This window comes from Ornithorhynchus anatinus, chromosome 7 (assembly GCF_004115215.2).
Source record: "Ornithorhynchus anatinus isolate Pmale09 chromosome 7, mOrnAna1.pri.v4, whole genome shotgun sequence".
Classification (NCBI taxonomy): Eukaryota; Metazoa; Chordata; class Mammalia; order Monotremata; family Ornithorhynchidae; genus Ornithorhynchus; species Ornithorhynchus anatinus.
Window position 1 is genome coordinate 32,615,948 of NC_041734.1, and position 14,785 is coordinate 32,630,732.

The 14,785-nt window shown below is 41.3% G+C and overlaps 1 protein-coding gene across 7 annotated transcripts in view; it reads left to right on the forward strand.

Moving 5' to 3' along the window:
* Positions 1–14,785, forward strand: part of AGAP1 (ArfGAP with GTPase domain, ankyrin repeat and PH domain 1) — a 757,099-nt gene that overhangs the window by 548,494 nt on the left and 193,820 nt on the right. For 5 of the 7 annotated variants that reach the window (XM_029069277.2, XM_029069278.2, XM_029069281.2 and 2 more), the window contains one exon: positions 13,554–13,715. The exons of the other annotated variants lie outside the window; for them this stretch is intronic. In XM_029069277.2, coding sequence (XP_028925110.1) covers positions 13,554–13,715 — 162 coding nt within the window. The remainder of the gene's footprint in view (positions 1–13,553; positions 13,716–14,785) is intronic. 7 annotated transcript variants of the gene reach the window in all.

The window sequence follows — 14,785 nt, forward strand, 5'->3', positions numbered from 1 at the left end:
GTCTGTAAAAATCTGTTTTTTTCCCGCTCATTTGGTTGTGAGCTCATGCTCCCAAAGCAAAAACATAGCTTCAGTGTCAGTGTACTCACATTATCCCAAAGGCCTGTTGTTGGTGATTCTCTCTTGCCAGCTGATGTTGAATAATGAATATTGGTGAGTGATGAAACTGTTCAAAAAAATCACATGAAATAATAATGATAATAATAATAATATTGGTATTTGTTAAGCGCTTACTATGTGCCCAGCACTGTGGTAAGCACTGGGGTAGATACAGGGTAATCAGGTTGTCCCACGTGAGGCTCACAGTCTTCATCCCCATTTTTACAGATGAGGTAACTGAGGCACAGAGAAGTGAAGTGACTTGCCCACAGTCACATAGCTGACAAGTGGCAGAGCCTGGATTTGAACCCATGACCTCTGGCTCCCAAGCTCGTGCTCTTTCCACTGAGCCACTCTGCTTCTCTGCTTCTCTGTATGAAATGTCTGAGACAGGACCAGGCAGGGAAGATTGGATACTACAACTGCCCTATTAAGTATTCAGTTTGTTCTAAGCTTCATAATAATAATTATAATAATGATGATGGTATTTCTTAAGCACTTACTCTGTGTCAAGCACTTTTCTAAGCTTTGGGGTAAATACAAGCTAATCAGGTTGGACACAGTCCCTGTCCCACCTGGGGCTCATAGTCTTCCCAATACTACTACTACTAATAATAGTAATAAGGGTAGTACTTGTTAAGCACTTACTATGTTCCAAGCACTGTTCTAAGCACTGGGGTAGATACAGTTTCATCAGGTTGGACACAGTCCTTATCCCACATAGGGCTCACACTCTTATCCCCACTTTACAGATGAGGTAACTGACACCTAGAGAAGTAAAGTGACTTGCCCAAGATCACACAGCGGACATGTGGCAAAGCTGGGATTAGAACCCAGATCCTTTTGACTGACTGGGTCCCTCTGACTCCCAGGCCCATGCTCTATCCACTAAGCCACGCTGCTTCTGTTTTACTGTTATTAATAATAATAATAATAATAATAATGATGGTATTTGTTAACCACTTACTATGAGCCAGGCACTGTTCTAAGCACTGGGGTAGCTACAAGGTAAATGGGTTGGACACATTCCCTGTCCCACATAGGGCTCACAGTTTTAGTCCTCATTTTACAGATGAGGGACCTGAGGCACAGAGAAGTGACTTGCTCAAGGTCACTGGAGAGAAGTGCAGATAAGTGGCAGAGCCAGGATTAGAGCCCAGGTCCTTCTGTTTCCCGAGGCCCATGGCCTATTCACTAGGCCACCGCTGCTCCTCTGTTATTCTGTTGTCCTCTCCTAAGTGCTTAGTCCAATGCCCTGCACACAGTCAGCGCTCAATAGATATGACTGAGTGAATGAATGAATGGGTTTGGACCACTGGGCAAAGCATTTGGGAGAAACTGTCCCTGCCCACCAGGAGCTTCCGGTATACAGTCCGACTGATGGTCCAGGCGCCCTCATTTTAGAGATGAGGTAAGTGAGGCACAGAGAAGTGAAGTGACTCATCCAGACACCTGGCAGAGCCAGGATTAGAGCCCAGATCCTCTGACTCCCACGCCCGTGCTGTGTCCACTAGGCCTTGCTGCTTCGTGTGAGAGTCTTGCCCCTCACTCAGCCTCTGGCCCCTTGAGCCGCCGCCACTGCAGCCAAAAGCCAATTGGAGGGTCTTCCAGGTCAGATATACTTCTCCTAGCCCTGGACCAGGTTTAGCAACTCCAGGCCCACCCCACTGCTGTTGGATCTGCTGTGGGTGCCCCCTCAGTCGCACTTGCAGCCCCTCCTCTACTTCCCAACCTCAGCCGTGGGAGTGGAGATGGGGGCAGAATGGGTGCAGTGGTTGTTGCTGTGGGCATGGCTGTCAGGGCTGTTCCTTCACTCCCCTCCCCTTTCCCATGCACACTTGGTTGGGGGTGAGGAGGTATGGGGCAGAAGAGCACAAAAATGCTAGAGCAGGTGGATGGGAAGACAGGAAAAAACGGGGCCAGGTTCAGTGAGCAGAAAAGCCTCCAAAAACAGGGAGAGGGAATGTGAGAGGCGGGGTGTAGTAGAGAAGGATTTAGAATGTAATATTTGCTCATCCATGTTACCACTCTCTCTCTGGTCAAAACTACTGACCATTGTATCAAGTGACACCACCACCAGCCAAACACACAAACACACCAGACTTTATCCCACTATTTACCAACATTTGCTACTTCTGTTCACTACTAGCCTTGAACAACATACTAAGTTCTCGCAACTGCCAACCACCCAGTGTTGAAGTTGAGAAGCTCCACAGACTGTTGCTGTTCATGTACACCTTCCTTCCCCCACAAGACAACTCCTCCCTGGTCCGATCACTCCTCCTACTCTTGCTTATCCCCCCACACTCTCCCGGCAGTCCCCTTTTCCCTACACGCTTTCTCATCAGCCCCACGCGGGTAGGGACACAGCCTGTTTCTGCACTTCACATCCTCTCCCTTTGGTAGGTATAAAAACGGTGAGGCCTGCTTGTGATAAGGTAGTCCTGTCGCCTCTCACATGCAGGGGCTCCATCTAGCAATGGTGGTGGTTCTACCAGAGTTCATTATGAGGCTAACCAACTTGTCCTTAGTCTTCTAAGGCAAGCTCTGGGCACTCTCTTGCTGCCAGTCAATCTTCAAATTGGTGGTTCTGCCATTGGTGCATACAAAAACTGGAAGCAGACTGTAAAACTTGGTCATCAAGTGTTGGAATGGAACCTAACGAATGGCATCTCTGTCCAAGAGGAAATCTATCCCGTGATGTAGCCACTGATATACTATATCCAGTGCTTAATACAGTGCCTGCCACTTAGTAAACAGTTACCAAATGCTATTAAAAATAATGATAATTGTGGTATTTAAGTGCTTTACTGTGTGCCAGGCACTGTACTTAGCACTGGAGTAGATAGAAGCAAGTGACACAGTCCCTGTCCCATATGGGGCTCACTGTATTAATCCTCATTTTACAGATGAGGGAACTGAGGCACAGGGAAGTGGAGTGACTTGCCCAAGGTCACACAGCAGACAAGTGGCAGAGCTGGAATTAGAACTTGGGTGCTTCTGATTCCCAGGCATTATGTTTTATCTACTAGACCATGCTGCTTTCACGTACATACCACATTTTGAGGAATACATCACAGCATATTGTGAGGTTAATGTACACTAGACCACTGACCTCACAACCACCTTTTCAGCCACACCTACATTTGTGGTAATCAATCAGTCATATTCATTGAGCGTTCACTGTGTGCAGAGCACTCTACTACATGCTTGGGAGAGTACAGAGTTGCTAGACATGTTCCCTGCCCACAGTTAGTTCTCATTCAGAGGGGCTGTTGGCTGAGTACCTCATTGAACTTCAACCATCCAATACATCACTGGAAGATGAAGAGGTATTTATGGTTGTATCATCACCAGCTAAAATTTTGGGATTGGAAAGTTTTGCGGCCATTCTTAATAAAGCAGATTAATTTATAAATATAATTTAAGAAGATGACCATGATGGAGGGAAGATTTCAAAGGTGGGCAGAGGTGTTTAGAAAGAATTTACTTAGAAAGAGGAAATAAGGCTGCATTTCAGCCTATTGTGGACAAATTCACTAAAATTAAAAAACCAATACCGCAATCACAGGAGAACAAACTCCTCTACTGTTCTGCAAAGACTCAATCATGGCATCAATAATTTAGTCAGTGCTTTGGAATTATATTTAGAATTACTTTGACAGAGCTTAAAAATAATTTGGCAGTGTTTAAAATTACAATATATAGCTCATAAAGGAATTTTATATTACTTTTCCAGGGTTTGGGAATATAACCTATTTAGAACAGGTAAGTGTATGGGAAAACATACCCCATAATGCAGCCATTCACAATGCAACCATAACCCTGTTCAAGAAACATAACCCTGTTCTATTGTGGGGTAAGCCTATATATAAAAAAGGTATACTATAGTATTTATTTCTATGATGTGTTGTCCAGTTTCAACAGTTGGGAATTCCTGCTTCCCTTCATGTTCCCTTCAGATGTCACTCTACTAGTATTTGAGAGGGTAATTTCCCATTTTTAGAGTGCATTCTGCATGCATTAAATGAACAGCAAAAATACAATTGGTTGGTAGGGTGAATAAGCATCCATCGTATGTAGGTGGCCACTTTTTCTCTTCTAGCCTCATTATAAGAGCTTCTCTTTCTAGAAAATCTCTGGGCATCAGATTGTTCCGCAAAGTCACTGATACCTGGATCTCAGATTTTGTATTAAAAAATGTTCTAAGTGTGCCCTGGGGAAAAAAAAAAACACCCTTTCTAATGAAATTCTGTTTGCTAAGAAAAAAGCACATCACCACCAATGAATGAGCTTTAGTGAATGAAGATAACACAAACGAACCCCACTCTTTTATGGTGGAATTATGAATCATATTCATTTTTCATTTGTAATTAGAGGACAGAACAGATGGTGAAAGCTTAGTTGAGATGACAAATCCATTAAAATTATGTGCTGGCCAGTAATGGTTCCATATAACAAGTCTTTCATTTTCCCAGCTGAAACAGTATTAGGAGGCTTGAGTTTTCAAAATCATTTCCTATGTTTTTGAAGAATGTAAATGGGAAAGGATAAGAAACGCCATTATATTCTTCAGAATAGAGTTTATAGATGAAAAGTATAGACTGTGACTTGCATATATTTCTGTGTGAATTAACAAACTAAAGAATAATGGTAACTGTTTTATTAGTGTTTTCAACTGGAAGTAATGCTATCAGCTATTGGAAAAGACTAGGACAGCAATATATGGCATATTTAAAATGCTCTGACTTATTGGGAGTGATAGTTTTTCCATTTGGCTATGCAAAGAGTAAACCTGATTGATACATGATACATGGGGTTTGTGAGCCTAGCGTTGCAGTTGGTATTTAAAGTGCCTTTTATAGACATTTAAAGCTATTTTTTCAAAACAAAATGCCACCAATATTCATCTCTGTCATTCCATCATGGGCAAACCTATATGGTTTGGGCCTCTAATACCCTTCATTGCCACCTTTTCCCAGTTTTATTTTCCCAATAAATGAAACACTCAATTACTTTTTTTCATCTTTTATGATCATAATTTAGAGTAAATTTCTTAGATTAACTAAGCTTCAAAGATGTCGTGAACAATTCTGAGCCCAATAATAATGATTGTTTATGAATCTCTACTAAAGGTCCCTGAGAACTGCATCATACCAGGCTATGTAAAATATCAGAAAGGGCTGTTTCAAAAGTAATAAGCCTATATACAGCTAGAAAGGGAAATTCGGCCTTTGATGTCATTTTGGTAGATGAAAACATTTTTGTTCAATAGGAAACCTGCATCTTTTTTGCTCATTTGAGATCAGTTCTGGCAACATACTGATATTCATTCAGCTATAAATGCCATAGTCACTTTGAAATGCAAATTGTTTAAAGAAAAATAGCATATGGTAGAGGTAAGTACCTTTTCAAATCAGCTCTCACACTTTAGGGATATAAGTACAGCTAAAATTATTCTTTGGAAAGAATTTGGAGCCTTTGACACATTGAAGCTTGAACTAATCAAGGCTTCCCAGTAAGCATATACACATATCCATATCAAGGAAATGGTGCTGCGAATACATGGATTAGCATAGTAATTTAACTGCCCCCTGCTAATCAACTTAAGCAGCCAGCTGATGCGTACATGATGTATTTGAAGCAGCACTCTTTCAGAACCTAGAATGGACCAGGTAGTTGACCATGTATTTCATATTAATGCAGTCATACTTGAATAAAATCAGAGGGAGAGACAGATGCCTAGTACAGCAAGTCCTTGCTTGTAAGACCTTGACACAAATCCTTTCATATACCTCTTCACACTGTAATCACCCTCCTCTAAGGGGTAGAATTGTATTGTAGGTTGAGCCACTTTTCAGTGAACTTTGCATTTCTGGCAATTGTTTAATTTCCTGATGTGGATTCATCTGGAGAAATTCCTGACAGCAGCTTTTGGGACCTGTTATCTGTCCATGTTCTTGGAGAAGAAGCTCCCTACTTAGGATAGCAATGAAACCTCATAGAAGGGATGGTAGATAAGTGGGCATTTGATGAACTCTGCATTATGGAAATCACTCTACCCATTTCAGTCCCTCCAGAACAGGAGTAAACTCTTGATCTAATAAGAGCTTAGAACGGTGCTGGACACATAGTAAGCGCTTAACAAATATCATCATTATTATTAATAAGAATAAGAATAACTGTGGTATTTGTTAAGCACTTGCAATGTGCCAGTCACTGGACTAAGCTCCCGATATACGATAATCAGGTCGAAAGCATTACTTGTCCCACATAGGACTCTGTGTCTAAAAGGGAGGGAGAGCAGGTATTTATTTTATCCTCATTTTAATCATAATAATAATTGTGATATTTCATAAGCACTTTCTCTGTGCCAGTCACTGTGCTAAGAATTGGGGCAGATACAAGCTAAATAGGTTGGACACAGCCCATGTCCCACATGGGACTCACAGTCTTAATCCCCATTTTACAGATGAGGGAACTGAGGCCCAGAGATGTTAAGTGACTTGCCCAAGGTCGCACCCCAGACCAATGGTAGATCAGTGATTAGAAGCCAGGCCCTTCTGTCTCCCAGGCCTGGGATCTATTCACTAGGCCACACGTGAGATAACTGAGTCACAGAGAAATTAAGTGACTCAGCAGCAAAGGGCAGAGCCAGGCTTAGAACCCTGATTCTGATTCCTAGGCCCATGCTCTTTCCACTAAGCCACACTGCTTCTGCTCTAGTGAAGCAATGGTCTTACAAATTATCAAATGGGGTCTCTGGTGGCCCAGGAACTGGGCTATGCATTCCGGATGGAGATAAACCAAGCTCCACTTCCTCATCCACCCTGACCTCCCGAAACATCTCATCTTCCATCAAGGAAATTCTCATTTAAATTCCGGGACCTCCCATCTATGTCATCTTGGCCTTTCAGAACTTCAGAGCCTCAGGAACATTCTAAATTCAAAAGACAACACATCTTCCCTTTTGGGATGATGGCTTAAAAACATCTCAGTAGCTGCATCCATACAAATTTAGCAATCAATCGTGTTTGTTGAGTGCTTAGTGTGTGCAGAACACTCTAAGTGCTTTAGAGAGTACAGTATAACAATATAACAGACTCATTCCATGCCCACAATGAGCTTACAGGCTAGAAATCTATATCACCCAATTGAATTTCAAACTAATGCCTAACCCAGGGCATGGAGCACCTGGGGACAAACTGGAATCAGTTCCAAAGAAGGCCACTTTCCTCAAACATAAGTGTCCAGACTGATTCTACCTGGTGACTCTTCTTCATTCCTCAGATTTTCATTCCTAGGAATTTTCCATGTCCAATGTTCCTGATGGCCTCTATGGTCTGACAGCAGCCTAGTCCCTCAGTTGCTATTCCAAGGAATGATCCTCAAATGTCTTTTGCTGGCAGCCCTTAATAATAATAATTATGGCACTTGTTAAGTGCTTATTATGTGCTAAGCACTGTTCTAAACACTGTGGTATGTACAGGTTAATCAGGTTGGACTCAGTCCTTGTCCCACATGAGGCTCACAGTCTAAGGGAGAACATCATGGCCTAGTAGAAAGGGCACAGGCCTGAGTTCCGATCCCACTCTGACATTTGTCTGCTCTGGGACTTTGGGCAAATCACTTAACTTCTCTGGGTTTCAGTTACCATTATGGGTAGGGAACATATCAACTAATTCTGTTGTAATGTAGTCTCCCAAATGCTTAGTACAGTGGTCTGCATATAGAAAGTGCTCAATAAATAAGATTGATTGATTGCTTCATTTCTAAAATATAATGATGGTATTTGCTAAGCACTTATTATAAGCCAGGCACTGTACTAAGCACTGGAGTGTTTACAGGCAAATCAAGTTGGACACAGGCCCTGTCCCTTGTGGAGCTCACAGTCTCAATCCCCATTTTACAGATGAGGTAACTGAGGCACAGAGAAGTGAATCAACTTGCCCAAGGTCACATAGGCAAGTGGCAGAGCTGGGTTTAGAATCCATGACCTTTTGACTCTCAGGCCTGGGTCCTAAGCATTATACCATGGTGCTTCGTGGGGATTAAGATTATGAGCCTCATGTAGGACATGTACTGTGTCCAACCTGATTAGTTTGTATCTTCCGTAGTGCTTTGTACAGTGCTTGGCACATAAGAAGCACTTAACAAATATCATTTAAAAAAAAACAAAACACCCTGGAGAATGAGTTTTGTGTGTCTCGGAACTGCAGATGGAAGGGAGAGGGGGACCAAGGTACCCCAATATGTGTTTGTAAAGACAGCCCCTTGTGGCATTGATCTGTTTATGCCACTTGCAACACCTGTCACTGCTAACCTGTCTATGGCTCTCAAATCCTGGGTGAGGAGAGAAATCCTCTCTTCTTGATTACTGTGCCGTGGTTGGTCAGTCTAGGGTCAGTTTTCTCCTAACCCAGTCCATTACTATTCCACATTGTTTGAGGTTATAATATATAATTTTGTGCTGCTATGTTAAGGCAGGAATTAATCTCCAGGAGAAGTCACTGTCTTTCACCTCAGGGAATGAACAGCTGCCCCAGTGATAATAATAATAGTAATTGTGGTATTTGTTAAGCACTTACTATGTGTCAAGCACTGTACTAAGAATTGGGGTAGGTAATCTTTGAAAGCTAAGTGTTTGTGTTGTGGTGTGTGTGTGTGTGTGTCCTTTTATCAAACTTGCTTCCCATCGGAAGTGTGGGGTAGATTTTTGTGAGCTCAGCCAATGTTTAGAAATATGAGACGCCATCCATGATGAACTTCACAAAAGTCAAATATGCAGGCTTTAAAAAAATCAGTCAGTGCAGTCATTGTCCTTTTGAAGCAAATAGAGGTGATTAACTTTTCTTCGGGATCTTCTATATCAGTTCATTCCATTCTAAAAATCATCAAATTTGAACAAGCAGAACTTTAGCTTCAGAATTTTAAGTTTGTTGTGATATGTATTATCTCCTTGTGGGCAAGGAACATGTTACCAACTATTATATTGAGAAGCAGCATGGCTTAATGGAAAGAGGCTGGGCCTGGAAGTCAGGGCCTGGGTTCTAATCTTGGCTCCACCACTTGTCTGCTGTGTGACCTTGGTCAAGTTACTTACCTTCTCTTTGCCTCAGTTCCCTCATCTGCAAAGTGGGGTTTCAATGTGTATTTTCCATCCTGCTTAGACTGTGAGCCTCATGTGGGAGTTGATAATCTTGTACCTACCCAGTGCTTAGTACAGTGCTTGACACAAAGGAAGTGCTTAACGAATACCACAATTATTATTATCAATATTATCATTGCTCTCCCAAGCATTTAGTTCAGTTCTCTGCCCACAGTAAGTGTTCAATAAATATGATTGATATTGTTCTTCATTCAGCCTCTCCGATGTGTACCTGCTTTTCATTTGTCCTCCCCACTAGATTGTTACCTCTTGGCGGGCAGTGATTGTGTATCTTGCTTCTGTTGTACCCTTCCAAGCAGTTAGAACAGTGCTTTGCACCCAGTAAATATCACTGTAATGAGGAGGTCGAAGTTGATTAAGGCCAAAGACAAAGGATTTATGAAACATCTCCTTTGTAAACTAGGTCCCACGATTGCTATGCATCTGGTTTAGTGGGTTTGAGTTGAAGTTTCCTGCTTCGTATTTCTAAAATTCAGTCCTCTTTTATGCAGACTATTTTAATTTTTGCTTGGGGACGTGAACTATTGTAACTTTTCCCTAGTCCTCCCAACTCTGTCACCTGACTCCCAGACGCAGCATACTTCCCCCTTCAAAAGAGGAGCAGCGTGGCTCAGTGGAAAGAGCCCAGGCATGGGAGTCAGAGGTCATGGGTTCTAATCCCGGCTCCACCGCTTGCCTGCTGTGTGACTTTGGGCAAGTCACTTAACTTCTCTGTACCTCATTTACCTCATCTGTAAAATGAGGATGAAAACTGTGAGCCCCATGTGGGACAACCTGATTACCTTGTATCTCCCCAGCTCTTAGAACAGCACTTTGCACATAGTAAGCACTTAACAAATACCACCATTATTATTATCATTATCATTATTATTAAAGCCCTACTGAAAGCTCACCTTCTCCAGGAGGCCTTCCCAGGCAAAGCTCCCCTTTTCCTCTGCTCATCTTCCCCTCCCTATTGCCCTGACTTGCTCCCTCTGGTATACCCCCCTCCCCACCCCACAGCACTTGTGTATATATGTACATATTTAGTATTCTATTTTATTAATGATATGTATATATAATTCTGTTTATTTGTATTGATGCTATTGTTGCCTGTTTACTTGCTTTGATGTCTGTCTCCCCCTTTCTAAACTGTGAGCCCATTATTGGGCAGGGATGGTCTCAATTTGTTGCTGAATTGTACTTTCCAAGCTCTTAGTACAGTACTCTGCACATAGTAAGTGCTCAATAAATACGAATAAATGAATGAATGCTCTTTTTACATGACAACATTGCCTCACCCTGATAGGGCCTGAATAATCCCATGAGTTAGGGAGCAGCAGGAGTTTTAGTTCACATATTATAGATAGGAAACTGAGGTACAGAGATTAAGCAAATTGCACAACAAAATCCTGGCAAAGAAAGGACTAGAAATTAGATCTATATCCACAGCACTGCAGTGTCTTCTTGTTCTTGTTAAAAAGGAGCATGTAATTTGGGAGAAGCTTAATCATTTATTATGCTATGTTTCCTTCATAGCTAGAGTTAAAGATTTGGTACTAGTCCTAGACCCTCTCCTTTCTGTGTCATCTGTGCATTTGGATCTATACGCTTTAAGCATTTGGTAGTCACCCCACCCTCAGCCCCGCAGGCCGTATGTATATAGCTGCAATTTATTTTAATGTCTGTCTCCCCCTCTAGATTGTAAGCTCCTTGTGGGCAGGGAACATGCCTACCAGCTCTGTTGTATTGTTCTCCTCCAAGCACTTAAGCAGTGTTCTGCACACAGTAAGCACTCAGTTAATACCATTGATTGATTTTACTGTGGTTTTGAATATAAGAAAAATGGCCATTAAGTATTTTTATTAACTAGGTCTCTCTTACATTTTAACATTTATGCACCTATATTGGGTTTCCGGTGAATAGTTTGGCTGATTCCGTAGTGTCTGACTAATGATTTGTGTCCCTGGGTTATCTTCAAAGTTAGTCTCTTCACTGTATAAAGACAAATTCCTCTGGGGAATTCAGTACAGTATTTTTAGGATAACACACTTTTTTCCCTACTTCAGCTGAAGTACACATCTGTAACTCAAAGTAATGTTAAAGCAGTATAATACATATCAAGTTTGTTGAAGATTTTGTAGTTATTGTTAAATTGACCACTAAAAGTTAATCATTCATTATCTGTCAATGCCATTATACAGTCACAAACAAATGCTCTGCTCAAGTCTTAAATAAAGGATGGTTAAACTGAAATAAATTAGGGTAAAGAATGTTTTTGTTCTCAGAGAAGGAAGTTTTAGATGGTGAGCTATTTCCTCCAGTGATCTTTTGCAAAGATTAAGCAATTAAAAAATTCATGTTTATTTCTTAAAATACTGGTGTAGTACAGCTACCACCTTACTGACATTCCAGAGGAGCATGTTAGCATTGGAAACTGAAGTGGGTTGAATTTTCTTGATTGCAAGTTCTAAGGATTCCTTCCACTTGTCCTTATTTTCTGGTTATCCAAGTTTTGAGGTGATGAACTTTTAGATATAAAATGGGTGAATCGATTTCTAGTAGCAGATCTTTCCATTTGAAAGCCATGTGAATTTTCTTAATCTATCAACTGAATAGGTTTTATGGGTATCCGAAGATAATAATGAAAACACTTCTTCAAACATTTACATTGTTCTGCACGTGTCTCCCCACTTCTTAAAAACTCCCAGTGGTTGTCCATTCCTCTCCGCATCAGGCAGGAACTTCTGAGACCTTCCGTAGGCTTTCTCCTCCCCATCTTATCCTCACTTCTCTCCCACTACAACTCAGCCTGCACACTTTGCTCCTCTCAAGCCAACCTAAGCATCTGTGCTTTGTTCTCAGCTCATTTGCCTACCTACTTCTTGTTTACTTCCCTCCTTTGGCCTGGTACTCCCTCTCCTTCATATCTGTTAGCCCACTGCTCCCTCTGTCTTCAAGGCCCTTCTGAAATCACATCTCCAGGAGGCTTTCCCCAATTTATCCCCCTCTCCTCAAGCTTTTCTCCCTCCCTACACCTTTTCCGCCTCACCAAAACACTTGGCTAATTGTTATTGTCCCCTACCGGACCTCGTATGAATATATCTTTATGTTCCTATTGTGTTCCCCACCAGTAATTTATTTTAGTGTCTTTCTACCCCACTAGACTGGAAGCTCCTTGAGAGCAGGGTTTGTGTCTACTAACTAGTGTACTCTTCCAAGCACTTAGTATAGTGTTCTTTAGAAAGTGAGCACTTAATAAATACTGTTAACAGACTGAATGGTTGATTGATTGATGTGCCAAACACTGTGCTAAACTAAGGGGCAGATGCAAGATAATCAGATCAGATTTGGTCCCTGTCCCACAGATTTCTGTGTATTCCCTGCATTAGTGTGGTCGGCCCTACAGTTCAACATTTCCAGGTTGCCTAGATCCTACATTTTTTCCAGTCAACAAAAACTAGCAGTAAAACCAGAAAACATCTTATTGTTAAAATGTAATCAGAGGACAGGAATCCATGCCAAGAATAACCTATTGCTGATGTTTCTGATTTATTCAGCTTCCTGAGTATTATAATTATGTTTTGTAACTAAAATTGATGCATCAAATAATAGTTCATATGTTCAGAGTTGATATTCTTCTAATTCCTATCGCCAGCATCTTGATCTAATCATTAAAAGTTTAAGATTATTTTTTGAAAGTGCTATAATTATTAGAAATTTCCTAATTTTTAAAGTTATATATTTTAATGGTCACCATTCTTCTTGTTCCTGAAGGTGTTGCTTGGTTGGAACTAATGTTAAATCAGGCTGTTAATGGGCCAGAACAGTTTTGTGTTGTGTTTGTGCGAAAAGGTGGTCTCCAGATTGGTGGTGGAGCAGAGTTAGTGATCGGGATGGATAATTGCTCTGGTGATGATAGTTTTGTTGGTGGCTATTCAAAAAGTTTGATCTTGATTAGCAGTGAAAATGTCTTTGAATTCACTTTTGGGTTTGTAGGATTGAAAGTTTGTATTTTGGTTAGTTTCACGCTTTAGGGTTATAGGGGATTTTATCATTGTACTTGATTGTTGAGGGGTCGATTTAGCTACCTGTACATGCATTCAAAGGCAGTGGCATATGGTTTATTGATGCTTAAGCATTTATATTTTTAAAGGCAGTGGTCTCTTCCTGACATAGGGCATTGTTGGCATTGTACAGTGATTAGACCAATGTTGCTAGTGATTGTAGGTTCATCCTCAAAACAAATCTGTTATATTCTGTGGTAATGAAATATGTGGTGTTCATATTACTTGTTTATTTCTAGGGAATGTTACTACTAGTACGTCTGTGTCTCAGATGGCAAGTGGCATCAGCCTAGTCTCCTTCAACAGTCGCCCTGATGGCATGCATCAACGCTCTTACTCCGTCTCCAGCGCTGACCAGTGGAGCGAGGCCACAGTCATTGCAAATTCTGGCATCAGCAGTGGTAAGAGAGGACTCTTTCACTACAGACCTTTAGCACGTTGAGGTGAAGCCGGGTGCTCATTCAGGCACCAGTGTCTCAGGAGAACTACTACCATTGTGAATGCTAGGATTTCTGTAGCCTAATTGTAGGCTTTCTCAGGACATAGATTTTCTTTCTAAATATCTGGAAGTCTCAGCAATTCAGTAAAATTAACTTTTTGTTTTCATCAGGATCACAGTCTCTTAAAGAGTAAATATACTCTGTGAACATGCTCTTTCATTTGTACTGTTATATAAATAATGAAACATAGTTGTGCAGTGCTAATACATGCTTTGCCTGTGGCATGCATCTAAGGACCATTCACCATTATTTAAAGGAACTCTCACTGTTGGATAGGAACTATCAAATAGGATTTTAGAGAGAATTTTTGGCCTAATTTGTACTAATTAAAACATTTCAGCATTGGGTCTTCCCTATAGGCTTACCACCTGCTGCAGCACTACGTTTGCTCTTTACTCCAGCACCATTAGCCAGAAATACAACTGCAAAAATATTACTTCTGTACTAAAAAAAAAGAAAATCTTCCTTAGAAGATATTTGAAAACTAGATGAAAATGAAAAGATGCCTCCCCCAATAAAAGCCCCAATATTACATAGAAGAAATAAAATGAAAAGCTTCAGGACTTGAGAAGTGAAGATGCATGGATAGTCTAAGGAGGATAAATTCCATTTTCCTAGAAAATCTTTTATCCGGGAAGCCTTTGCGGAAAGTGTTCTTTCTGATCCATACCCCAGCATCCACTTGGAAGGCTCCCGGGCTGGGAATATCTGTTTGGCCTGGAATGCCTATATCTTTGCTGCTCAGAAGGCATCCTCCAGCTATTCTAGAAGTCAAGATTTGAGGTGTATCATTCCTCAAGAAAATATATTCATCCACATGAGGCTCTATCCCATTCCATCTTATTAGCAGGGTTTTCTTGCACCCTAAATGTAGTGGTTTGGGACTCAGTGCTCCCTTGGTATAGGCGCAACGTGCCCTAGTGGAGAGAGGACGGCCCTGGGAGTCAGATGGCCCTGGGTTCTAATATCAG